We start from the raw sequence: 27,843 nt of genomic DNA, 5'->3' as shown, positions 1-27,843 counted from the left end.
TGGGGTGGGGGGGCCTGGCTGCCTTTGAAAACGGGAGGCTGATGCTTTGAAACGTTACAATAAGCTAAGTTAACATGATCCTTTCCCCTTCCATTGCTCAGCGCCGGCTGCGGCAGCAACCGACAGCTGCCGCCTCCTCCTCCTCTCGGTGCTCAGAGAGAGAGAGAGCGCTGACTGAGGGGGGGGGGAAGAGAACTTTTGCCTTCCTTTCCTCCCTCCCCTTAAACCCCTCTCCTGCATCGTTAGCCACCTCCTTCTCCACACACCCCACGCGTGCTCCTTGTAAAGAGAGAGAGAGAGAACTGGCTGGGGGGGGGAGAGAACTTTTGCCTTCCTTTCCTCCCTCCTCTTAAACCCCTCTCCTGCATCGTTAGCCACCTCCTTCTCCACACACCCCACGCATGTTCCTTGTAAAGAGAGAGAGAGAGAGAACTGGCTGGGGGGGGGAGAGAACTTTTGCCTTCCTTTCCTCCCTCCTCTTAAACCCCTCTCCTGCATCGTTAGCCACCTCCTTCTCCACACACCCCACGCATGTTCCTTGTAAAGAGAGAGAGAGAGAACTGGCTGGGGGGGGGGGGAGATAACTTTTGCCTTCCTTTCCTCCCTCCTCTTAAACCCCGCTCCTGCATCGTTAGCCACCTCCTTCTCCACACACCCCACACATGCTCCTTGTCCCTTCAGTGTTTTTTCCTTCCCTCCACACTTAAAACTCCTCTCCTACAACATTTGATTCAGACCGGAGCTCGCTGAGCAGCCGAGGCGTCGTAGCCCACGGGCAGCGTTTCCAAAATACAGTAAGCCTACTGCACGCGTTCACACCACTGCCGCCCACTTTTGCTTCTGGCTCCACCCACCACTGCCATGTGACTGTCCCCGGGATAGGTGAGGCTGCTGATCCCTTATTTTCAAATCCGAAACTTGACAGCTATGCAAACTAGGTGGCTTTGAAATGGGAAACCTATCAATAATAAAGAACATAAGGGGAAAAGAGAAAATCCTGGATGTGAATAGATGGCAATGATTCTGGAATGAACAAGAGTCCAGCTCTTTGTTTGGGGGATCTTCCTTGTCATTTACAGCCATTTGGCATCACCATCCTTTTAGTTAGAACATGTCTTGTAAAAAGCCAAAAATTACCCCTATTCCACGGATGGAGAGCACTCCAGATGTCATTGTACACCAACTCCCATCAGTCCCAGCTAGCATGGTCAATAGTTAGGGATACCCTCTCAGGTGTGCAGTTTATGCAGCCAAGGGTGGATTTATCTGATCTGCGAATTTCTTTATTACACAAACATATTGTGTTTTACCTAACTCTGGTCAAACAGATCAATTCTTCCCCTTACCTTAAAGTTTTAGTTGAGATAACATACGTGGATTTGAAGAATTAGATGCATGCTAGAGAAGGATTCTTCAGCACAAGTTAGCATATATTCTTCTGTGTAGCCTCTTGAGACGGAGTTTGGCATAGGCAACTAAAAGCATAATGGCGGGGTGGCAAAGAAACAAACAACATGGCTTGTTCTAAAATTGGATTAGTATAATGCTGAGTTTTGGAGCCATTATTGTTAACATAGCTCTTTCACCTTTGGAGAAAACTTGGATTATAAATGTATTAATAAATTAAAATAAATCTACATACCATTATGCAATCCAATAAAAAAGTAATTCTTACTTAAAAGAAGTGCACTATGAAACTTTTCTTAACAGTGCAATTGCAGAGTTTTGACAGAAATTCATATCTATTTAAAAATTCACCCTTTATAACCCTACATATCAGTATTTGGATTTTTTAAAAAGTGTAACTGTCTGCTACAAAGAAAGATTTATAAAAATGCATGCAAGTCTTTAAGTAATTCACCAGCTTATTTTAGAAAGCAGCTGTAGAAAAACATTGTCACCAGATAACACACTTCAGCACTGTACTGTCTCCAAATGAGACATGAATTTCTTACAAAAAAAATCTACGTAAATAATCTATGAGCTCAATCAGGATCCAACTGCTATTCGAGTTTTTATCTGTGTCAAAGAATAACACGTGCTTAATGTATTATACTACAATGAAGATATCATTAATTACCATGGCAGACACTGACAGACCCAGACAAATGTATAATATAAATCATCTCTGTCCAAGCCAGTAATTGAGAACTCAACCAATTGTGGCATTTGGATAACCAATAGAAAAACTGCAGCTCTTACAAGCTTGTCATGGGCACACCGGTTAGGAAACTTTATTATCAAGAACTTTATTATCTCTCTCAAACAAGAAAGTAACAGCAGCCTCCCAAGTCCACCCAGACACAACTAAGTCTAGTGCTACCCAAGGACATAACTATATACAGTCGTAACTTGGTTTTCAAACAGAATGCGTTCCGGAAGTCCGTTCGACTTCCGAAACGTTCGGAAACAAAGGCACGACATCCGATTGGCTGCAGGAGTGTCCTGCAGCCAATTGGAAGTTGCGGAAGCCATGCCAGACGTTCAGCTTCCGAGGCAAAGTTTGCAAACCAGAACCAGGTTTGCGACGTTCGAGTTCTGAGTTGTTCATGAACTAAGCTGTTTGAAAACCAAGGTACGAATGTAATGAGAGTGTCCTCAGATAGTTGGGCCTATGGGCAGATGTCCTTCAAGTGCAATCCTCCCTCTTTGATCACAGACTAAAAGTCGAAAAGACCAAAAAACCAAACATGCTCCAAAACCTATTCACTCCTCAGAGGCCATGTGAGAAGGGGCATGGGTGCAACAAAGCCCTGCCTTTTGTGATGACGGAGGAAGGTTTCGCTAAAATTGGGAAGGAACACAGTATTGGGGTTTACAGCCTCACTTCCCCCTACCCCCTCTTGCAATGTCTAAATGTTTTCATGTAGGAGTGAAAACTGCTGAGACACTCAATTAATGCAAACCAAATATATACAATGAAGCAAGCGATCCTACTAACCTTATCATTGCAGCAATGGAACATAAAGAAAGAACGATGTTGTGGCCAAGAGCTAAGGAATCTTAAAATAGTTCCATCATGCAAAAGGACTATTTGAGCAGCAGTTTGCATATAATAATAATTAATAATAATAATAATTTATTATTTGTACCCCGCCCATCTGGCTGAGTTTCCCCAGCCACTCATACATATCACAGGGCAAAATAGCTTTTGAAACTGAGGGGTTACAAGGACAATTAAAAGTCTGCTGCTCAAAATCAATAGTTCCTTTGGCATGCATATACTGTACCCTCTTTAGATCCTATCCAGTATCTGCAGATATATATCCATAAGGAGTATCTGTAAGATCACCTATAGAATTAAGTCAGGAGAAAGGCATTTTGTTGTATAACTAAACTACATTTGTAGCCTACAAAAGTGCTAGTTTAATGCCATTCGCTTCAGTTAGCACATACTCCCACATGAACAATAAAATTCTCATTAGATTACCAAACACCTAAGTGATTCTGAACTGCTTAAATAAAATATTCTCTTTAGTACTGCGGGGGTGGGCAGAGAAAACTGTATCCCCCCCACGCCCTTAACCCTTACTCAATGAACTAACAATATGGTTAAATACTTAATTAAAAGTTAACCCAGTATCACTTAAACAGATCAACAGAATATCTTTTTTAGTTGTGCAAGGGATATAAATAAATGAAAGCCTGTTATTAGTATATTTTTAAAAATCTCAAAAACCTTTTCAGTTCAAGACTGTAGACTATTTCATAGGGATACAATAGGAAGTTATTTATACAGTATTGCCTTCATCCTTAGCAACACATAACAGCAGTTGTTTAACATCTCATTTTTTTAAAGGAACAGCTGATTTATCTCAAATGGAGTTTGAGAGAGAATCTGAGTGATATCGAAATACAAAACTGAGCATCTTTATATGCATTCTAATCATCAAAGAAAATAAAGGCAATGACCAATTAATGGGCTTCCGAAAGATGCATATGCGTGCCAAACCCAGAGGTGACTGAAAATGTCACCAAACATGTTACAAAAGGGCAATATGTCTAATAGAATATGTCCAGCTTAAATTCCATTAATTTTTGGAACAAATTCTTAACCATTTCTGTTTAACAGGAGAAAGTAAGATATTGAATAAAAATACTGGACAAAAGTATTTAATTTATGAACATATTTTTTGTTTTGTTTTAAAGAATGAATTTTAAAAATATATCATTTCAAAATGAATTGTTCAACGAATTGTTTTTCAACCATGCATTCCCTTATTTGTTTCCCATGATACTCAGGAACCTTTAGGGGCCTCTAACAAGAGGAGAAAAATGCATGATTTGGGATGTAGCCAACTAAGTTATATTTAGAGTAGACCCATGCAAATTAATGCACCTTAGTAAATCATGTCCATTCAATCTGATAGGTCTACTCTGAGTATGACTAATATTGGATACAACCTTTTGACTCCAGTAGGAATATTTTCATTCCTAAAAGTAGCAAACGTTTTGGTATATGGATTAAAAGGGGGGGAAATGTTGTTGTCCCCCCCCCAGAAGACTGAAGAGGCAAAGTTCCCGTTTGTATTTAGCGATATCTCACTATTTATTTCCTCACAAACTATCATTTAAAGGATTCCACTTTATGTAGAAGATATAAATGCTCTGAAGGTTTTCTGTTTCAGCAATACAGATTATTTAGTGCTCTATATTTGTTTCTAATGGTTGTGTGTATATTTGTTTTTTTACTGGTGTGTGAATTTTAGTCATGTTTTAAATACAATTTCATTTGAATACCACTTGGAGAATTTTCTGACTGAGCAGTTTAATTCCCTCCACCCTAAAAATATATATGAAGGTGTTATCCATAAAGAACAAAGCATAGAACAGACACGCTACCTGCGCAAATACATATATAAGCAGAGTACTGCATTGTATTTGGCATCAAGATAAATGAATCATTATGACACAATAGTGGGCTTTGTAAACCAATCCAGCAGTGATTTCAATTTATTTATAGGGAAGTTTTTAATGTTTGATGTTTTGTTGCTTTTTCATTATTAATATTCTGTTGGGAGCTGTTAGCTACTGAGAGGGGAGGGGCGGACATACTATACAGAGCTGAGCAGCATTATTGAACATCTGCCACTTAAAATTAACCATGAGGGAAGCAAATGGTTATGGAATACCTCAGGGCCACACAGAAAAGAGACTATCCCTAAAATTAAAACCAACAGGTGTGGGGTTATCTGCATTGTCACCTTTTATCCAAACAAGCTGCTTGGTGTAACATACACTAACACAGTAAAATGTGCACGTTTTGAACTTAGATCACTCGCATGCATTTAAATCTAGAGCAAGTTTCCAAATGACTTTAGAAAATTCTGGGAGTCTCATTCATAGTTAAACTAGCTTATACTTCAGAACAGAGAAAGATAACCGTTACAACCAGTGTCCCCCAGGGGGTACTTAAAGGGTACGCAGTACCAGCAACTTTTTGTTTTTGTTGTTGTTAAAAAGTGTGGCACTTACTGTACCAACTTCATGGTGAGTACCAGCATGTATTTTTCTAGATAAAAAGCACTTGTTACAACTATTGTTCATAGAAAAGGAACAGCTTATTAGGAACTGGAATCAAAACATTTGCACAATAATATGATTATACACTCAAGTTGGTTCAGAGAAAATGTTTAAGCCAAACTATGGCTTAATGTGAATGTGTGAGCATGAAGGGCCCCAGACAGGTTGACATAGCCCCTCTTCACATCTTACCACAAATGCAAACTTTTCCAGTAAAAAGACATTTTGCCTTGCAGTTCTAACCTGCATTCTCCATGCTGCTCACCATACAGAAGAGAGAAAATTACTGTTCTAATTAGTGTACATGGTCTACCACAAGGGGGCAGCCACTGTAAAGGAGGAGGCCACATGACAATCCCCTAGCTCAGTTAGGATCAGCTTCACAGCTTAGATGCACAAACAAAAAAGGAGGAAAGCATACAGGTATGTTGGAATTAGCTGTATAGCAATTTTGCAGAAGGAGCCCAAGGGAAAAATAGTGGCTCCATCATAATTACTGCATGGGTAGGCTGCATGTCATAAACCTGTACATTCCATTTTCTGAATAAATACATTTATTCAGATCAAATATATTACATGATTGAACACAATGCATTTGCCATTAATGGAGAAATCACCAATTGCTTCATGGGTTAGAAGCACAACATAATTTGGACACAAGGGATACCGATGAATGGCAAATGAAGATGGTGGACTTTATGGAACTTGCTGAACTGACGGGGAGACTGCGCGACCAGAAATAAGATACAGTGGAATAAGATTGGGGAAAATTTAAAGTTTATTTGAAAAAGTATTGCAATGTTTAGAATTATGGACTCTTAGAGGAGGAGAGATAGTTTTATAAGCATTAAGTTAGATCTTAGTTTAAAATTTAGAGTGTAGATTTATAATATAGGTAAAATACCAGTTTAAATACTAACTATTATTAAAATGTTAGGAACTATGACAAACAAAACTGCTAAGGATGATTTAAAGTGAAACTCAGAAGGAAAGGATCGAAGGAAGTCAATTAACAATGTAAAAAAAAAAGATAGAGGAGTAACAAGAATTTTCCTTTGTTATGTTTTTATTTTTAGTATTTTTTGTTGTATTTTGTATGTTTGTCTGATTGGATGTATTTTTGTTTACTTGAAAAGAATAAAAAACAAAAACAAAAAGAAGCACAGCATAATTTGGCTGTAGTGAAGACGTGATGACAGAAAACCAATTAAGAGTCACTTATTTTATTATTTTAAAAGGAAATACCATTTGCTCTCTCTCTCTCTTATTTAGATTGTGGACGTCATTTAAATGCTTTCAGAAGAAACAAATGCCCTGGATTTTTATAATGCATGCTAGAAACATGGGCTTAGGATTTTTTTAAAAGTCAAACAGCAAAAGCCCAAATCTAAAGAATATACAGGAATGTAACGGAAATGTCTCCATTTCTTTGGAACTTGTCTATAATGGTTGTTTTCTCTGCCCCCTTTAGTTTCTTAAACCAGTATGCATCTAAACAGTTCTGATAGCCCAAGCTATTTTTCCTGCTTCCTCTCCCCTCCCCACACGTCACCTAAATTTTCCCCAGAACATGTTTAGGGGATGCACAGGGAGAGGAGAGGGAAGTTCCATTGCCACAGACAAAGTGCTTGAGCAGGAGGACCTTCTTGGTTGGATACCACCCTTAGTGTCCTGACACAGGCATTTCAAGTTTAATCTCATCTCCCATGCAGCATTCACATTGGCCACAAGTCTGGTAAGAGAAAGTGATACGCTTCTCCTTAGCATAGTTTCCTCACTGCAACTCATTACAAGAACAGAATGTAACTTGCCGGCTCTACAAATATGAGATTGTTGAACTGTGTCTCTGGCCCTTATTCTCATTGCCATCATTTATCCCTATAAATTACAATAAAGGCAGAGCAGAGGCTCCAGGGTACTGTTGCAAGGGGCCTAACCCTCAGGATTAAAAAAGGAAATGAAATTTCAAAAACTTTTCAAGCTCCTCTCTCTGTGTTCATCATTGAAACACATTAACAGAAATCAAACCAAAGAATCATGGCCATGTCAGGAGTGTAGCATCCTTTAAATTCCTCCAAGAACGAAAAGACCTGCAAATGACCTGGCTGCTCCTTCAGCCTGAAGATCAATAAAAATGAAAAAGAGGGCCAGAGCTACCAGCTTTACATTAATTTGAATACAGACGAGAGATAAGTGGGACATCATTTTGAGTCTTATCTGCTGGACTCTAGAGAGGTCATTAAGGTCAAAGAGTGTCCTACATATTTTCTGCTAATAAATGATTCAAAGAGGAAGCTGAAGGCCAAAATAGGAAGAGGTGCTAAGGGAACATCTAGCTACTTTGCATGAATTAAAATCTCTAGGGCCTGAAGAACTTGATAGATCTTGGTATCTGAAGAATTGTGCATGCACACAAAAGCTCATACCAAGAACTAACTTAGTTGGTCTCTAAGGTGCTACTGGAAGGATTTTTTAAATTTTTTTATTTTGTTTTGCTAGATCAGGGAAATGCTGAGGGACATAGTGTATCTTGATTTCAGTAAGGTTTTGACAAAGACCCCCATGATAGTCTTGCAGAGAAGCTGGCAAATGTAGACTGGATGAGATAAGTGTTAGGTGGATTTGAAGTTGGTAGACTTGCCAAACCCAAATGGTGCTCACTAATGGTCCCTCGTCATTATGGGGGAAAGTGACAAGTGGGGTGCTGTAGGGTTTTGTCTTGGGCCTGTTGTTGTTCAACATCTTTATAAATAACTTGGATTAAATAATTGAGGGTATGCTCATCAAATCCGCAGATGATACCAAACTGGGAGGGGTGGCCAATGCCACTAAAGACAGAATCAGGATTCAAGATTACTTTAACAGACTGGAGAACTGGGCAAAAACCAACAAAAGGAATTACAATGGGGACAACTGTAAGGCATAGCTGTCAACCTTTCCCTTTTTTGCGGGAAATTCCCTTATTATAGCAGCAGGGAGGGTTGACAGCTATGTATTTAGCAGTGGGGAACAGCAGGGAGGGTTGACAGCTATGCTGTAAGGTTCTACACTTAGGCAGGAAGAACCAGCTGCACAAATAAGACAGGGGACACCTGGCTTGCCAGCAGTACATAAGAAAAAGACCTAGGGGTCTTACTAGACCACAAGATTAACATGAGTCAACAGTGTGATGCTGCACCAACAGAAGTATAGTGTCCCAAGCAAACTTCCATAGGCAGCTTGCACAGACCAGAAATGGGAATGATGAGTCAATCCTTAAAACAGTCTGGGTCCAAACTATCAGGACCCATGTTTAAGTTGCAAGGAGTCAGGAGGCTTGACCCATCATTTTTTAAAAGCACCTTTGATACCATGCTACATTTCATTTCCTCATCATTTTTCAACCTTGTACAAGTCTTAGTACAATGATTTTGTATAGTCAATTTTCCTGTTTATCCAGCTTTCATTTGCTTTCTGGCATACTGTGACATTTAAAAATCTCTTACATAAAAGTGAACTTGCAGGCGACATTAAAAATTAAATGGTTAGTACAAGCCCAGGCATACTGAAACACTATTAAAAATTGCTAGGATTTAGAAGTTGTAACAGGATGTACTTCCTTTCCATTTTAGTGCCCCAGATAACAGAGGCCCAGCTGCCACAGACCATATGGAGCCTTCTATTACTTGCACAAGAGCAACCCAAAAGACCCAATGCCAAGTCTTTTAGAACACCGAAAAGGATAATGCAAAAATTCCACAGGCAAAATGTATCAGCATCTTTGGTTTTCATCAAACATGTCATATCACAACTTTGAATATAATGGCTTATTTTTTGTTTGTTTTCTTTTCCCCCAACGTTGATTCTCCTACCAGGAACCTTACCTAAGTAACTAATAGGATTTCTAAGTGCTGTCTTGTTCTTTCTAATCTGACATAGATCACCTACTTATCTGCAATACTTTATGGATTTTATCCCCTTGTCTAACTAAATCCAATCATATTCTGAAGCAGAGGGTTTTTTGGGTGGGGGTTGAACTTAGTGCTATGTTTAATTCCTCCCATTAAATAATATTCTGTCTACTATATAATTTGGGAAGTTGTTTGCTTGTTATGTGTTTAGACACCTCTTAAGATATAAGCAAATTCTGCATGATGGTTCCTGAGTTTCACGATCAGGTTTTTATCTAAGGTAGGATACAACTGGATGCCATTTTGAATCAAGATGGTGGACTGAATCTTTCTGATTGCATTGATCCTTAGAATTCCTGAGCAATGCCAGGTATGATGCTGCTAGTTGCTTATATGGGATGATTGTTGGTTTCACAGACTGCCTGGATTCAGTCCTTTGGGTTGAGTTTCTTTGATTGGCGGCTCAATAACCCAATACTGGTTTCTGGTTAAGTTTTTTTTCTGAGCTTCCAGTAAGATTTTGACACAAACAGGCAGTTTGTGCCATGAATAGCACATTTCAAAAGTTTCATAGTCACCAAGGACTTGGCTTTGAGATAAGAAACAGAAGCTGGTAAGCCTCCAGGGTAAAAAAATACATTTGTTCTTGAAATAAAAATCTTTGAATGGTTCTACACACTCTGGAGAGCATAACTGGCAAAGCAACCCACTGACACAACTATGTCAAAATTCCATGTTTTCTTTCAAGCAATCAAAACATATTCTATTTAGCAGGATCAGGTTTTTAAGCTATTGCATGGACCTAACTATATTCGAGAATATCCTGTTTATTTCATCACACTACGATGCAAGAAAAGGAAGGGGAAAACTGGTATTTCATGAGGCCCATTGCAAGGAAGTACTGAGATAATAAACTCAGCATGTTTCCAAAACAGATATATATACCGGTATATATATATATATGGATAATATATGTGGGTAATGTAAAATTTATATAACCAGCATTGCCTACTTTGCACAATTAACTACCAAAGCATTTACTGTGCTTTTCTAGGTAGCTATAAACAGTCACTTGCCAATTATGAACTTAGTATGGGATGGGAAGTTGGTTATCTGCGGGTATTTGAGCTGTTCTGTGCAAAACAGCTGTTTTAGAAATTAAAAATATATATATATTGCAAATGTGCCTTCAGCAACAACAAATGGAGAAAGGCACACTGCATCCTTTGAGCTGACAGAAACAACACACATAAAGAAAACTGGCCACACAATGTGCTTCAGCACATCCACAGTCGGATAGCATGCACTTTTATATTGGATTTTCTTTCCTTATTGGATTATCTGCAAATTGGAAAAGGCTGAATTTAGGGTGGGGGGAGTGCAAGCTGCCACTTGGAGAAGGAAGATGTGTAGATACCACCAAAATGAAATGAAAAGAAAGACACAAGTAGCTTCAGAAGGACACTAAACTCTGGTGTTGACAAGCCCTATGTTGCCATAAATCCACCTATAACTAGCTGCTCCTTGTTAAAATAATTGCACTCAATAATGAAGCACTTTGGTTAAAGAGACACAAGTGATTCTGTACTTGATAAGAGAGTGGTGTCCTCAGATGGGAAGACACAGTGACTGAATGTTTGAATTGGCTTTCACAAACCTGTTTGCCCATCTGAGAATTTTTTTCCACCCTTAATGTATATACATTTGTCCAGTGTATAATTTTATGGTTGGAAACATTCCAAATACAGTTTACCCTGAAGCTTTTAATTTAAAATACATTACCTTTTTTGGAGGCTCTAATAATTGTCTCAGACAACAGTAAAGGACTTCCATTGGAAACATCATGTATAGACTTTTCTGGTGCTTTGATGACAGGACCTTCCTTCTTTGCTTCTTTTTTCATTTCCTGTATAAGAAACAGAAAGAAAGAAAGAAAGAAAGAAAGAAAGAAAGAACTATTTAGAATGTTTAGAATGCAGCCTTCAGTAAGTAGGTATGAACTCTGAACCTAGGCCCAGAGCATTACAAAACAAAGCAATAACAGACTAAAAGTAACACAAGTTGACAACAATATAAGTTAAACTCCAACCCAAATTAGTTTAACTGAAATAGTTTAATTTAAAATGCTGATTTTATTCTTTAAAAAGCATTTCCTTTTTAAAAAGGAAAAAATTTCCTTTTTCAACAAGTAATAAAAAGAAATGTTAAAATGCAATAAAGCAAGGTGAAAAGCATTTATGCAAATATTAATAAAAGTATGTAAAATCTAAATGAATGAGTAACTGCAAGTAATACAAGACAAAACAGAAAGAGGGCAGATTAGGGAAGGCTGCATTATCCCATGGACCGCTGATTATCACACTTACACAGCCCAGTTTAAAAAAAACTTGCAGAAGCACCCAAAACAAACACAAAGCTGCCTTTGCAATGAAACTTAACAACTTCAAGGTTCAAAGTCTGTCTGCACATTTGCTACATATGTATGCCAGAAATGGTCTTACAAAAGCTGGACAATTCAACTTGGGGAAAGATTTATATTTGTGTGTTTTAACTTTAAAAAAACCAACCCAAACCTGTTCCTGGTTGGCAGGCAGAAGGTGTAGAAGCACATGAATAAACTATGGATATTTTCTTAAAATATTTCTACCCTATTCCCAAGGCCACCCTTCATTGACTTATTTGTACCCTCAAATTGTGTCCGACCTTGCAAAGCTATGACTGCAGCTAAATTAGACTTTTCCTGTTCATGTTAATTTCCTGGTATACCTCCAGTTGGTTACAAAATACACTATAAATGAAAGCAATGAAACTTCACTGTTGGTAGATTCTGAACAGGTTATAGATTGTGAGCAATGAACATGAAGTTTAATGTTCTACTTAAGAGTGCTATTCCTAAAACTTTACTTGCCTTTGACACTGAAAGCTCCAAAATCACAAAACTGATTGTCTTTTGAATAATATTTTTATTATAGACTTGACCTATGATGCAACACTTATTGCTCTGAAAGCAGAAATAAGAGACCTCAATAAACAGAACTCTAAAATACGTGCCAATGGACTCTTGGTCAATGGAAAACGATATTTTCCTATGAGTGCATAGCAATTCTGTGGACGGACTTTATCCAACAATACTTAAGTTTTTCCTGGAGACATTTTCAGCTAGAAAAAAACCCTCAAAACTGTACAGTACATGGTAGTCTATATGTGAAAGCTAGGTTGCTAAATTATCCCTATCTCCAAACTTCCAACAAACTGACCTGAAATCTCCAAATTTAACAAGCTTTAGGTATGTACATAGTACAGGTTTGAAATTTCAGAAGTGTAATCTTGAAGTTTAATGAGTAATGAATTAATTTTATAGATTTATCTAAAGTGTTTGACAATGGTAAATGGTAAACTAACCTCTTCTGAAAGTGGCAGATAGCTTATAGGGTGGGGTAAACAAGACAACACTAGCAATTTTGTTAAATAATCATTTCTAACAATCATGGATTGTTTTCAGAATTTATTCACAACATTCAAAGGAAGAATACTTATTTTTAGCTACTGTGTCTAAAGACACAACTTCCCTTCTACCAAAATATTTCCTCTTCTTCAGACTAGAAACTCAGCACCCTGATGATCAAATTAATCTGCTACAGAGGGAAAGCAAAAACAAAAAACAAACCCAACAACCATTAATAAGGAAATAACTGGGGGGAGGGGGATTCAGAGTTACCTGTAATAAAACCTTAAACCAAACTGTCAACGTGTTATTTTCTTTTCTGATCTTTGTCTAAATGTTCTGTTAGTCTTGTGTTGGATATTAATCTATTATTCCCAACACCAGTTCAAAATTTGTATTATTTATATCTTTCGCATATTACATACATAAATAAAGGTTTTTTTCTTACAACAAATTCACACTATGATTTTTGCACAGTAAAAATCCAGGAAACTTTGCAGACAATTATCAATGCTGTGATAGGCTTTTTGCACCACAAGTAGAGGTTTATATATTATGGCAGCCATAATGGTTAGCTCAGTGGAAAGTAATAAAGTAAACAACAGCTTAGAAATCCCAATTCCCAGCAAATATCAAAGCCAAAGAGGATTCAAATATTATAAATAAATCTGAACGAGCTTGAGAGAACAACATTTGTTCCTCCTCATCTGCCACAGGGAACGAGGAGACAGTGCGCCAGGCATGAGTTTTAGGGCCACTGGTATCGTGCCCAGCTACACACACACTACTCATGAAGAGATGGAAGCTTATGGAATTACCTACCCAGATCAGAGCCTGGCTAGGTACTAGAAAGGGGTGAAAGGTTGAGCTCCTATGTTCTGAAAGCTCCCTAGAAGCTCTGTGCTCAAGTACTCAATCTTTTCTGAACCAGATAATGGGGGCACTTCAACAGATCTGTTCAGATGTATCAGTTTTTTCAATGATTTGGGTTAAAATAATTCTGGGGTGGGTGTGTGTGTGGGGGGGAGAATATTGACAATTCCAGCCATATTCAACACTACTGATTTCTATGTTACAGGAGAACTACTGTGTCTCTAAAGCTTTCAAACTAAATTCAGGCTTGGTGACATCACTAGGCCCAATACCAAGGAAACCCAAAAGGCACTTTTCTCCAGCCCATACGGGAAGTCACACAGGAGCCAGGTTTAACATATACGTACTATATAGTTCTATTGTAAGAGAGCCACAGAAATCTGGGATACATTCAGCTTTCATTATCAGCATCTCACTCATGTAGAATCATGAAACACCAGGAAATCTCATGAAGAACATGATATAAACAAGCTTGACTAGAGGATAATGTGACATTTAATGATGTGTTGCATTGCTTTTGTCAGAGTGAATGAAGATTTCTGGTTATTTTATCATCATTCTTGCTTAACCAAGGGAGGTGGGAGCTATAAACATTTGGGTAGCAGAACAGCAACTCAAATGGAAATATGCAGTCCTTTGGAACAAATCCACAAGTTAAATTAATGTGAATAATTTATAGAATTACTGCAAGCTCTGGAAGCTCCTACACTGCATTTTACTACACTGTAATGACATAGCAGCTAATGGAGGGTAAGGAGAAAAGCAAAAATGAAAGAGCTGGTGTGTTGTGTTCTTAATGTGAATCTAGTAGAACCTCAAGAGTTCTGGCAAACAGCAGACACCAGTAAAGGTAAAGATAGAGGCCTACATGCTAGTGTTATTCCAAAAGGAAATTGCCAGTTCAGCAGCTCAGGTGAAAATTGGCTTCAAACTTCTCAAAGAATTGAGCTCTGAATGCACTGGGTAAGATGGTGATTGAATGGGGCAGACAGAGTTACTTTCTTTGAGCATTCTCCATAGCACCACTGAATCACCTATAGTGCACTTCAATAAAAAGTGAATTTAGTCCTGGACACTATTCCCACTAAATCACATTAAGACTACAGATTTAAAGGTATAGAATAGGTGTGAACAACCCTAGGCTTGAATGGGACCATTAGCAAAATAATAAAATAAAAAATAAAAACCCTCTGCAAGCCATTAGTTCAAGAAGAGCAATGTACCTGATTCACTCACAGAAAACAACAAGGAAGTGGCAGAGAGGGAGGGGAATGGACCCTGTTCACCTTTGGCTCTGGCCCCGTCCACTACCCTTGAAGGAATGTGGCCTTCTACACAAATAATCTGTACTGGGGTTGGCAAATTTATAGAATCAGCAGACAAGACTTCTGATTACATTTTGAATTGGAGCAAGCTGATATACTCTCTCTCATTAGTGCTAAATGTTTTGTAAGATCTTCCTAACTTCTTCATCTATGTCATACGCAAACAATGTTTTTCATGTGATCTTTTCTGCTTCAGGCACTGTGGTGTTTCTCCAAAAAGTACAAGGTTTCTGTCCTTTCCTGTTAAAATACCTTCTTCCTTCCCATTTTTCCCTTGAAACCATTGTTTCTAAACATTACTGTGTATTTCATTTTTCCCTTTAAAAGTTCTCTATAATAATCCTACCCTGGTGTATACTTTTCTTCAGCCTCCATAACTGCATCTTTTCAGAAATGATGCTTTCACAAACTGTCTCTGCAAGTGATCTGTGTGCTCTACAGTTCCAACTCACTTAAGCCTGCACAAATGAGGCTCCTACAATAAAAGAATGCCAAATTCCTTTATCCTGAGTTTCTCCATATTCCAGAACAATCAGTCGCTCAGAACATAACAGATTTCACTTATTGTTATCAGAGAATTTTTAAAAAAAGTTTTCACTTGACAAATCTATTGCAAGACCTCCCAGGTCTATGCCAAACTCAGAAACAGAAGTACCTGCAGTTCTCTATTTAGAAGCTGTTTTGCAAAACCATTTTAGCCCTTTAGAAAACTATTTCAGAATTCAGAAAATTATTTTTAGACATTTTTGTTGCAGCCATAGCACTTAACTTTCCAATTCAGAAAATGTCAACTGTTGCGGCTGTTGGGGAAAAAAAAACAGAATAGAAACTAACAAATGAATAGTACCAAATGTGCATAATGCAGAAGAGTCTGCTACCCATAGCCTGAGCTAAGAAATGCAGAAATGATAGTCTAGGACAGGGGTCAGCCAACTTTTTCAGCAGGGGGCCGGTCCACTGTCCCTCAGACCTTGTGGGGACTATATTTTTGGGGGGGAAATGAACAAATTCCTATGCCCCACAAATAACCCAGAGATGCATTTTAAATAAAAGGACACATTTTTTTTAAAAAAACATGCTGATTCCACGGGCCGGATTTAAAAGGCGATTGGGCCGCATCCAGCCCCCGGGACTTAGTTTGGGGACCCCTGGTCTAGGATCAATGATGGTCATACGTATACCTTAACATCAGACTTAATTGACTGATGTTTTAAAGCAAAAAATGTAAAAACAGAAAACTACCCTACTGACATGATGGCTGAATTGAGAAATGGTGTGCAGTAGTGTGCTGATATTCATAGATTTGTAGAGTTGGAAGGGTCCCTGCAAATCAGCTAGTCCAATTCCCTGCAATGCAGGAATCTCAACTAAAAGCATCCAACCTCTGCTTCACAACTTGAATAAGCCATGTATATTTCTTGACTCTGACAATATTCATTAGCTACAATATGCAATCTTTCCCCAAGGTACGGTAAGTGATAGCGGCATGCTATGTTAAGCCCTTATTTCTCTCTCACTATGTCCTAGTGACTAGGATACAGTTACGGTAACTTCTTCAAATGATTATTTTAGAGAATTACTTCAAGGAAACTGATATCAAAGCAATCAAAGGTGGATGGTGATCTATCCACGTCTAGATAATGGTTGGGTGAGCACAGAAAAACCACTTTTGCTAAATTTCGAAAAAATGTTTTCCACAATTACAAATTCTCCTATTTCAAAAGCATATTCTTCAGAGTAATAGGCTGCATAGGAAAAAAAAAAACAGGTTTTCAAAACATGTTATGCAGTGCATTTGAACGAATAGCACCCTCCTCTTCCAGGACACCGCCCGGAAGTTTACTTATCTTTTAGCTTTTCTCTGCTTATGCCTGGAAAAGAGGCCTATTTTATAAACATCCAACTTGCTGATTTCTTACAGCAGATCTGTTTAATTTCAAATATTAACAAGAGGCACAGGTGAAGTATAGCACAGCACACATTATTTAGAAGTTCTACAACAGAGACAGTCAGCGGAAGTTTACCCAAGTGCAGCTTCTCATTTTTTTGTGCTCTGATCTAGATGCAAGCAGCCCACCAACTTCGAAAGGCTTGCACACACATAAATAGCATTTTCCAACCAACTGTATACCTCAGATGGAAAACTAACATCTGGTGAGAAGAAACTGTCTTGTGTGATATTAAAGAGCTTAGTACCCAAGAGCCCACAAATGCAAAACTCCCCAATCCTTCTACTCCTAGCCAACTGGAGCTTCCTATGTTCCACACTACACCTAACACAGCCAATATAAAATGTGGAACAGGAAAGTGTGGTTCAGTGTGCTATGTGGGGTTAAGTGTGGTGCTGTTGCTTAGGATGGGTTGCTAGAGATGTGGGTTCAGTTCCCAGGGTCTGCTGCAGCCAAGGAGAAAGGTTCACAAGAGTTCACGGTCCCACATGGTATTACAGTGGTGCCCCGCTAGACGAAAATAATTCGTTCTACGAGTGTCTTTGTAGAGCGAATTTTTCGTCTAGCGAAGCGGCAATGCAGCCTTCTGCTAGCGGGGCAGCCTTCCGCTAGCGAATGCTGTTCGTCTAGCGAGTTTTTTGTCTAGCGAGGCATTCGTCTAGCGGGGCACCACTGTATATGTAGTTGGCATGCAGGAAGCTGAGATGATTAGACAGGATGAGCCTAGTGGTCCCTTCTAACTCTACAATTCTACGATTCAATGGTGGGTAGGGGAGGGCGACTGCTGATACAACTACCAGAAGCTGTTTACAGCCAACCAACTGAACATGGGAGGAAGTATGGATAGCTAAGTAAAGAGAACTGAGCAAAATAAAAGCTATCCAAAGGTCCAAATGAGGCAGACAGTTATCAGAACAAGCCTACAGGTTTGCTCCCTCTGCCTAGTAGGTGTGTGTGTGTGCTCCCAATCTTTTCTCCTGAGTGTCCATCGCTAGGTAGCTATGGGATCACTTAGGCATTTGTACATGTACAGTTCCACTTAGCTGCAGCTCCATGGTGCATGTGGTTGGCAAGGGGAGAAAGGAGGGAATCTCGCTATAAAGGAAGAATATAAAAAGCACTATCACACTCTCCTCATTTGTCTGCTCCTGTGGCTGTGTGGTTAGAATATTCTCTGTAATAAGATAAGACCCAAGCCACACTTGCTGCTTCCTATTACAAACGTTCTTGTTTCCCACAGTGCTGCCAGACACAGCTCATTGTGTGTGGGTTTGTAATCTAGCATCCATTCTCCCTTATTCAAATGCCTTGCCCTTTGCTTCCATTTGCTAGGTTGTTCTCCTTCACACAGCTTTTGTCCCACAGTGGGGCTTGAAGCCTTCTCCTGGGGAGACTATGGGTTCTCTAAGCCTACCTTCTACTTTTTAGGTGTAGACCTGATTGTTGTGATTGGAGTGGCAGCACATGGAATACGTTACGTGACACCTGCAGTCACCACATGTTGGTTGGTGCTCTCTGCAGACAGCTAATATGGAAGTGTCTTTGGGAATGAGACTATGGGCTCATCCACACTTCCATTCATCCTACTGTTTACTGCTGAATCATAAAAAACATCCACAGGGATTTGTGCAGATTGATGTTTGTTCTGATTCAGCGGTAAACAGCGGGTTTCGCTGGGGAAAGAGATGGGGCAAACGAATCTCGGGTTCGTGCCAACAAAGCACGGGGCAAGGCCTGTGATTGGTGGATGGCAACTGTATTGCCACAGTTGTTGCTACCCTGTTTCTCCTAAAATAAGACATAGCCAAAAAATAAGCCATAGCAGGATTTCTATGCATTTGCGAAATATAAGCCGTTCCCCAAAAATAAGCCATACCCCGAAAATAAGCCATAGTGACGTGGTACCTCCCATTAAAACAGCCTGGAGAGGCGTGGCTATGCAGCGTACCGATGCGACGCAGTTAAAATAAGACACCCCCTGAAAATAAGCCATACTGTGTTTTGTTGAGCAAAAAAAATATAAGACAGTGTCTTATTTTAGGAGAAACACGGTATGTTAGTTCTCCTTTCTACTGCTACTGGGTTTTTGGTTTACATTTCTGCTGAGAGAGCATATCTATCAACTAGTTACTGGTACATAGGGGAAACCTTCTAATACAGTACTTTCCATCTTAGCTGATTCACAGAATTGACATACCACACATTTTACTTTGCGGTTTACTATTACTTTATCCTACTGTTGCTTTTAGTAACATCTTATGGGAAAGCAGGCTATACTATTTACAATAAAGCAATTTCTGTGGGGGGGGGAATGCTGGAAATTACATTAAACACAGATAAATACTTATCTAAAATTAGCACTACCAGTCAGAAGTGCCAAGTTCCACCTGGCATGGGGGGGTGCACTGTGTGTGTGTGGCATTGGGGAGGCCTGGTGGGGCCTTCTGCCAGGGTGGGGAGGCCTGGTGGGGCCCCTCAAGATTGGGGAGCTCAGTCCCGTCCCCATATACTGGGGAGGACACAGAGTAGGAGCCTATGCTACCAGTGGGCTACATAGCAAATTAAAGATTGTGGCCAAAATTCAAATAGCTACTTTTTTAAAATAAACTCTGTGTGTGCGTGTGTGTGTGTGTGAGAGAGAGAGAGGGGGGGGGGAGACTTTGAGTAGCAGATGACATGCTATCTTGCTCAAAGTTTTTGTTAAATTCCTATAGTTTTAAAAGTATCATGCCATGCCACGCAGCATGTGAAGCTCTTGTTCAAAGGTCCTCAAAAGCATCCTCTCTCTCTATAGGTGTAATTGAGCGGATCTTTGAATTCTAGCCAATGTTATGATGTACCAGTACCATGTCTGAAGCAGATTAAAAGCAAGATGAGAAGGAAACAATGATTGATACTAGAGATCATTTGCAAGCATATGGGCAATCTGTAATACATTAGGTAGCATACCTACAATGAAATATGCAACTTGGTAAGAGAGGGCAGGCCCAGGCCACCACGGCACTGCAATTTCATGTAATCTCTAACCACAAGGTTTTTCAATCATCAAGGCATTCAAATTCATGAGTTCCAATGCACAATTATAATCAAAAGCAAAAACTCACGCTGCAGCATTTCAGGTTTCCTTCTTTTATACTGCATTTTCTTCTCCTTCCCCCCCAATCCAAACACACTTATTAAAAATTCCCTCAGTGACAACACAATCCCCAACTCCTAAAACAGCATTTAGACAGATTATTCTACTTTCAGAGCATAAAGCTTTAAAAGGTTGTTTCAACGCCGCCGCCGCCCCCGATAGTTCCAACAGTTTACTGTTTTAGCTATATTGAGCTAACCATACAAAACATTCATTATTTGGTTAAAGCTGCAAAGGGGGGTGGGGGTGGAATCCACTGTACCTACATAAGTACATAAAAAACTGTGAAATCCTATTATATGCAAAATGCAGTAAGATCAGAGTCAGCTCCTGGGGGTTTAAAGCCTCTTTTCAGATTTGTTTTTTTCAAAGGAAGCACGTACAAAAATCTATTTTTAGACCTACAGTGTATATGTTTACATGGTCTTCTCTACTAAAGAAACAACCATTCCTGCAAATGCTCCTGAATCCTGTTTTTTATCTGATCAGCACTGATTGCAACATTATTATTCAAATCATGCCCTACGTGAGCCATATGTGCTGTTTGACTTGAAAATTAGACAATAGAAGTAAGCACTACAGCTTGACAGACTAATGTCAGAAACGTTTATTGTACTCTGCTTGTACTGAAATTTTCTCAAACAGACATACTGAACAAGTTTTCTCGACTGCTCAGAATCCATATCCCAAGCCAGAAATTTGCCAGAACAGCAGTTGTTCTTCACTTAATTCGGCTTTGCTATGATTCTATCTAGCCTTTGCCAACAATTGTGCTGTTGCTGGCCTCTTTTATAGTCCAGAACATTTGATCTACATATTTTATGTACTTATATACTTATATACTACCTTTCTTCCATTGGATGTAAAGTGGTATACATAGGATTGCTGGGTGTGCTCCTAACTAGCCAAAGACCTGCGTAACTTCAGCAAGGGAGCTATTGCATGTGCCTTCAAGACCACAGCAACACTTGCATGCCAATCATGCTCTCTGGGCTAGCAGTCCTTTTAAGAGGCAATATTCTTGATTCATTCACTTAGTCTTTATACATTTAGTGGAAGAGCAATATGAGCGAAGTCTTTAGATTCAAGTCTAATTAAACACATCTTATTCATAGGTAGCTTGTGAAGAACTTGTACATCTGTGCATGCATCTGTACATGTGGTATATTTTTCATTTACTGACAGCCCTTCAGATTGCAGCCACAAGATATGAATAGATTTTATGCATTTTGAACTTATTCCTTTGAAGCTCTGCCTTCTCTACTCTCTCTCTCTCTCTCTCTCTCACACACACACACACACACCAACATATATATATACACACAGAGACACATTCAGAAAATGGAATAAATACAGTAATGTTCAATTCTGGTTTGTTTGTTTTTTTAAATGAAACAATCCAGCATGGAACGACTTGTTTCTTTTCTGCTTTAGCTCCACCATTAGATAAGATTTTCTGCATAAAAAGAAATAACATCAAAGCAGAGCTATAGGGCATGGAAATGCTGCCTCATACTCTAATGCCACTCTAAAATGGCTTTTGAATAGTTGTATCACAGCCGAAATATATTTGATAAATTTATTTTGAAGAATTCTATGCTGCCTTTCAAAACGTAAAGCATTTCCAAGGGGGCATGTAATCACTATAAAACCATTATAAAATCTACCAATAACAAAATTATAGCAACGGCAGAACAATTCATTTCAGAAGAACAATTCTAACACAGCTCTAAAAATGGCTGAACATACAAAACAGTAATAATTTTAAATGAAGGTACACTTTTGAACTAAAGCAAATTGAAATCTTACACGTCTTAGAGCCCACCTAAAGGAAATCATATTACATTATGATTTTATTACATGGGAGTCGGTGGGGTGTAGACCCAGGTTTAAATCCACACACAGGCGCTAAAGCTCTTGAACCAGCCACCAATTCTCAATCTAACTTGCCTCGCAAGGCTGTTGTGAAGGTAAAAGGTGGGGGAACTGTGTCCACCACCTTCAGCTCCTTGGAGGAAGGGCAGGACAGATAAATGTAATAAATAAATAAATCATGTGAATTACATTTGGAAACCTGGCTGTCATGGGTAATGATTTCCTGTTACTTCAAGAACAAAGGCCCCCCATACCCCAACTAGAGAAGAATGGCAAACCAAGTTGATGGACTATGGCAAAATTAACTAGGAAGCTCAGAAATCAAGAAGACAAGAACTTTAACAAGGAATGGAAAAAGTTTATAATTTATTCACAAGACATAGGCATAATTGTAGAATGCTTAATGGTATAAAAACAATGATTCTGCTCAGCAGATAAAATGTTGTCAGCTTTCTTGGACATTTTATGGAAAGGCAAGGTATAAATGTTTTAAACAAGCTACCAAGCCTCTTCTTCTATCCAGGGTAGCTTTTAACACAACAGTTTTCCCTCCAGACCATGTAACTGCAAGCGTCAAGACAGATTAGAGGAAAGCATCTTTCCAAACGAAAGACTGTAGCTTGAAACACTTGAATCTAATTCCTTTTCAAAAATTTAAGTAATAGGCTTTTGAAATAACATCTTGGGGAAAGCTGTATTCAGGCTCCCTGAAACCCCTCAAGCAATGAGGGAGAAAAAGACCAAGTGTACAAGCTCTATCACCACTACCCTTCTGTCCTTGGAGAGAAAATAGCTGCAGCGAGGCACCTGCTCTGACTATGGAAGATCAGGGTTCAATATTGCATGTGGCGTCCACAAGAGCTGAACTGGCTCTCTATTTCATAAGTTATCCCTCCACCTTGTGGAAGGCAACAAGGATGGCGAGGGGCTTGGAGCTAGTGTGCTCAGCCTTCTTCTCCAGCTCAGGAGGGATTTAGAATGCCTGAACGGGTCAAATGTAGTTGGCACATGCCGCTTTAAAACAATGCAGTTATACTAAGCCATGCATATATCCCAAGCAAGTTCTACATCTGTATCTCATAAGCCACAGAGGAGCTAATGATCAAAGCACAGCCTTGGTTTCATCCTCGCTTCCATGCCTGCCTCTTTTCCCTCTCAGAAAGTCCCCATTTCTTCACTTGCTGACTTCCCACTCCCTGCTGTCTCCTGGAGCACACGATGCCATACATCTTTGCCCATATATTCAAAATATAAGTCCTCAGTTAACAAGCGGTAGGTGTAAGGCCATGAACTCAGCTCCCTCCCTATCAAGAGCAAGAAACTGAAGGTAGAAAACAATGACAGCTCCCATCAGCAAAGCTTCAACCAGAGCTATAAACAGGCAGGGTGAGGTTAAGGACCCAATGTGGAAAAACAATGGGAAAAACTTTAAAACAAGGAAAAATGAAAAGGAACAAAACAGAATTCTCAAACAAGGGGATTCTACTACTTCCCTCCTCAACAGTAGTTTTATGGAAAAAAAATAGGTCAACACATGAATCCTTTGTGGCATGAGCCACATGAGTATATATACGTATCCTTTGTGGCATGACAGCAGTCAGACACACAAAGCAGACAATGGTAAATACAGACATAACTGGGGGTGTGGGCAGAGAAAACCCTTGATATAATGCTGGCTCCAACTTCTGCAGGATACTATCACTCCACTGGCTTTCACCCCATAAACAACAGCTTAAGAATAAGCTTAAGAATTCGTACCAATGTTTTGTTTGTTCAGGTGTTCTGACACATTCTTCCTCTTACAAAATGATTAATGTATCAAAAACTAGCCACTACATTCTGGGAATCTGAGATTTCAAGTGTCAGGATGTAAATTTAAATAAATAAAGAGTCAAATATTTTAAAGTCAAAATCTAAACCTTTTTCAGTTGGTTTGATAAGTACTCATTAAACTCAACCCAAAGATGTAACTGCCCACCTTCCCAATTCAGATGCCCTTGCCAATTAACATGCTTCATTCGCTATGCTTCTCCAAAACAATTTAACAAGCAGCACAAGATGCAGTCTTTTCTGAACTCATTTCCGCCCTTTAGAAACTTGTAGGGAGGGAGAGAGAAACAAGCAACAACATTCTGAAATCTAGTGTTTTCCTGCTAAAGACATGTGGCCCAACTTTGCTTTATTTGTGTAGAATGACTGGATCAGCTGAGAACATTACATGTACCATATCACTTGGGTAAAAGCCTATTGTTATATTAACCATATGAAATTAATTGTGGATTCTGTTGGAGATGTGAAAGGAAGGAAGGATTTAATTAAAGGATATCTGGTTTAGTGTTTACTAGCTAGTCTAAACATGGGTCAGGAGACAAACTACTGCATAGTTGTGCACTTCAGACTCCTCAGAAGCAATGCATAAACATAGAATTGGGAGGGTCCACAACAGTCATATAGTCCAACTGCCTGTAATGCAGGAATCTTTTTGCCCAACGTGGGGCTCGAACGCACGACCCTGAGATTAATTGTCTCCTGCTCTCCAGACTGAGCCAGCATACACAGCTGTACCCTAGATTGCTACCTTTGTTATGAAAATACATATTAAATAGAGGATTATACTGTCACTACAGAGCACAGACACAATGCTAACATAAAGGCAACTTTAAAGTACCGGTAGTTTTCCGCACAGAAAAGAGCCCCAACAACTTATCAGTATTTGCAATGATATGCAGACCACTTAATTGGATTTCAATAAATCATTGATCAAAGGCAACATTATCAACTTTCACGGTCTTAGACTTTCAGCTAATCCCAATTCAGAAATTCCTTCCTACTTCTTTCCACAAATCTCAGCCTGCATTATGTTTCTACCCTATGTTGTATGTAAATCTTACAGCAATTACTCTACTAATTAAATGAAAACATTCTGCAAAGAAAGGTCACTAAATTAAGATGCAAACAAAGAAAGTTCACAGTCAAAACTGCATACAGTATTTTAGAATTATCTGATATCACATCAAGCAGGATCCTAAATGCCAAACAGCAATTTTCTGCATATGCAGCAGAGCTTTTTGGCCTCCCCATTCCCTATTACAATCTTATGTAATATCCACCCCTCCAAAAAAGGTCCATAATAAAATATAGGGCAACTTTCAGCAGCTGCATCTGACTGTTTAGTCTTGAGACGGACAAAAGGTTTGTAGGCTTTGCACTGTACTACCTAGCACCTGCTGGACTACAGTCTATTCCAGAGCTTCCCAAACTTTTCATGTTGGTGACACACTTTCTGCAACACAGTAATTCAGTTTTACTAGCAAACCGGAGGTTAAACTAACCCATTTCTAGCGAATTTTGTCCTTGTCCCATGAGGATAGGGCGGAGAAGTCTGGAAGGGAGTAGCGGTGACAAATGGACTCCATGCCTCTTGACCAGGTGCTGCTGCCGGTGAAGGCTAAGAAGGCTTGTTTGGCTAGTAGAGAATTTGGAGTTTCCTGATATGGGCTCTTGCTACAATGGATGATAGGCCCAGTTCCATTCTCAGTTGAGCCGCCATTGTCCCATTAGGGAGGCCCAAGATTTTTCTTGCCAATAGGTTTTGCAAGGACTCCAATCTTTGTAGGATATTCAGATTCCATCCCCAAATTTCCACCCCATAGAGCAACATAGGGGGTATTTTGCTTAGGTAGATCTTTCTGATTGGTACCACCAGCTGCCCACCTTTTGCGAAGAATTTCACCAGGGCACCCACGATTCGGCGAGCGGTCCAGGATGATCTGTGGTGGTAGGTAATGCCCAAGTATTTGAAGACAGAGCATTGGTCAATGGTGTGGCCTGCGAGATTCCACGATGGTGCTGAAGGGGATAATTTTGGTTTTAGAAAAGTTAATTTTTAGGAAGTTTTCTTCGCAAAATTGCATGAGCCCTCTCATCATGTTGTTGAGTCCCAACTTTGTTAGCGAGAGGATTGCCATGTCGTCAGCGTATAATAAGATGAGTATTTTTGCTTGTTGCAGGGACGGGGCGTCAACCCATACTTGCTCTGCGGTCTACCCAAAACATTTGTATATATAGATAAGGTCAGAGGAATACTAGATTGTGTATTTAGAATCAAACACTAATGCAAATGTGCTGGCAATCTTTTACATTTATACACTTACATTTTCTGCAAAACAGTAAAACAGTGATGTTATCTATCACCATACCATCCTTACCTTTGTTTGTTTGTAATCATTTTCATCCATAGGCAATTCATAATAACTATATTTTCCCATCTTACCATATACTTTGTAGTTACCGTATGGGAAAACGCTTGTGGAACATTTCCTTAATGATATGGTGCAACATGTGTTTAAACTCACAAGTCACTATGCTTTCAATAAAGGAGCAAAAGTCCTGCTTGCTGGGAACACAGTGGCGTAACAAGCAGAAGTCACTGCACAATGGAAAAATACCAGAATCTACCCACTCTCCCTCTGCATAAATCTTTGCTCTCCGAGGCAGTGGAAGACAGGAGTGCCTGGCGAGCTCTGGTCCATGGGGTCACGAAGAGTCAGACACGACTAAACGACTAAACAACAACAAATTCCAAATGAGTCTGCAGGTCCACAACTGCTCCACAAAGCAGAAAAAAGGCCAAAAAGTGCTACTGCGTGTCAAAAACTTCATGTTAATCAGTGCATTAAGTGTTATTCATTGCCAATTTGCATATACAGGTAACTTGCATTCTACTCAGTGATTTGGTTCCAGGGGGCCACACATAAATGCAAAACTGCCTAAAGCCAGGAACTGCCAGAACTGCCCAAGGTGGAGGGCTGCTTACTGAGTTCTGGAAAGGTTGCAGCAGCTTTGTACGGCCTTCCCACAACCTTCCCAGAGCCCAGTAAGCAAGTTGCTTCAGTTATCCAGCTTTGGGAAGACAGTGAGAGAGCTCTGGCAGTGTCTCAAAGCTGTAATTGCTTAATTGAAAGTGGTGTAAGATGCATTTTAACTTTTCCACAGGGTCCGTGTTTACTCAGGTATAGATTATGGGACTGTGTGTAGCTATCTAAGAAGTAAACCATGGCTTGGAATTATGACCAGGCCTCCTTGACTAAGGTGGAGAGGCAGAGGGGCCTTTGTCCCCATAAGTCCAGACCAAACAGTCCAGAATGTTAAGAGTACAAGCACTGATCAGCTTTTGGATCATGTGCTCCCTTGTTGACCTTCCAATCATGCGTGGCTATTTTATTTCCAGTTCTGTGTTGTTGTTTTTAAAGAAAACTACAAATTGCTGCTTCATACAAACAGGCACACTATGATTTGTACTTGCTGCCTGGCACATCAGGATTTGCTTCTGGTTTGCAGGCAAGTGTAAACCATAGTTCGCACATTTGGACAACATAATTATTGGGGAAGCATCTATGTGGGAGACGAAGGTGATACAAAAGTGGGCTGGAAGAACATTATTCAGAATGTATATGAATTGAAAATCTTTATTAGGCTCTGTACTAAGCATTTTAATAAGGAGTAACCATAAAATCCTCCCTTATCTGCCCCCACTGAACTCCCAAGTTTGGTTCTCAGGGGATGAGAATCACTTCAAGGAGGAAGTGTTAGTTTCCTTCTGGTTCTTGGGCTAAGCATTGTACTGATTTGAATGAAGGCGTTTCAAACAAAAGCTGGGGTTTTTAGGTCAATCGGTTATGTTTCTGGCTCCGTTTCAGATAAAAGCTTACTCGCAATTGTAGCAAATACTTAATGATAGTCAGAAGCCAGCAAGCCTAGCTGCTTTTCAAAAGTATATTAATGAAACATGTTTATTGGACTCAAGATACATAGAAGAAAGGTATTT

General features: G+C 39.5%; 1 protein-coding gene across 7 annotated transcripts in view; it reads right to left on the bottom strand.

The window, feature by feature from the left end:
* SH3KBP1 (SH3 domain containing kinase binding protein 1) overlaps positions 1-27,843 on the bottom strand; it is a 132,313-nt gene that overhangs the window by 67,578 nt on the left and 36,892 nt on the right. For 5 of the 7 annotated variants that reach the window (XM_033147304.1, XM_033147305.1, XM_033147306.1 and 2 more), the window contains one exon: positions 11,196-11,319. In XM_033147304.1, the coding sequence (XP_033003195.1) occupies positions 11,196-11,319 (124 nt within the window). The remainder of the gene's footprint in view (positions 1-11,195; positions 11,320-27,843) is intronic. The other 2 variants (XM_033147310.1, XM_033147309.1) reach the window with 1 other exon arrangement.

Source organism: Lacerta agilis, chromosome 4 (genome assembly GCF_009819535.1).
Source record: "Lacerta agilis isolate rLacAgi1 chromosome 4, rLacAgi1.pri, whole genome shotgun sequence".
Classification (NCBI taxonomy): domain Eukaryota; kingdom Metazoa; phylum Chordata; class Lepidosauria; order Squamata; family Lacertidae; genus Lacerta; species Lacerta agilis.
Note: the sequence above shows the minus strand (reverse complement) of the source record. Positions and strands in the feature narration are given on the sequence as shown.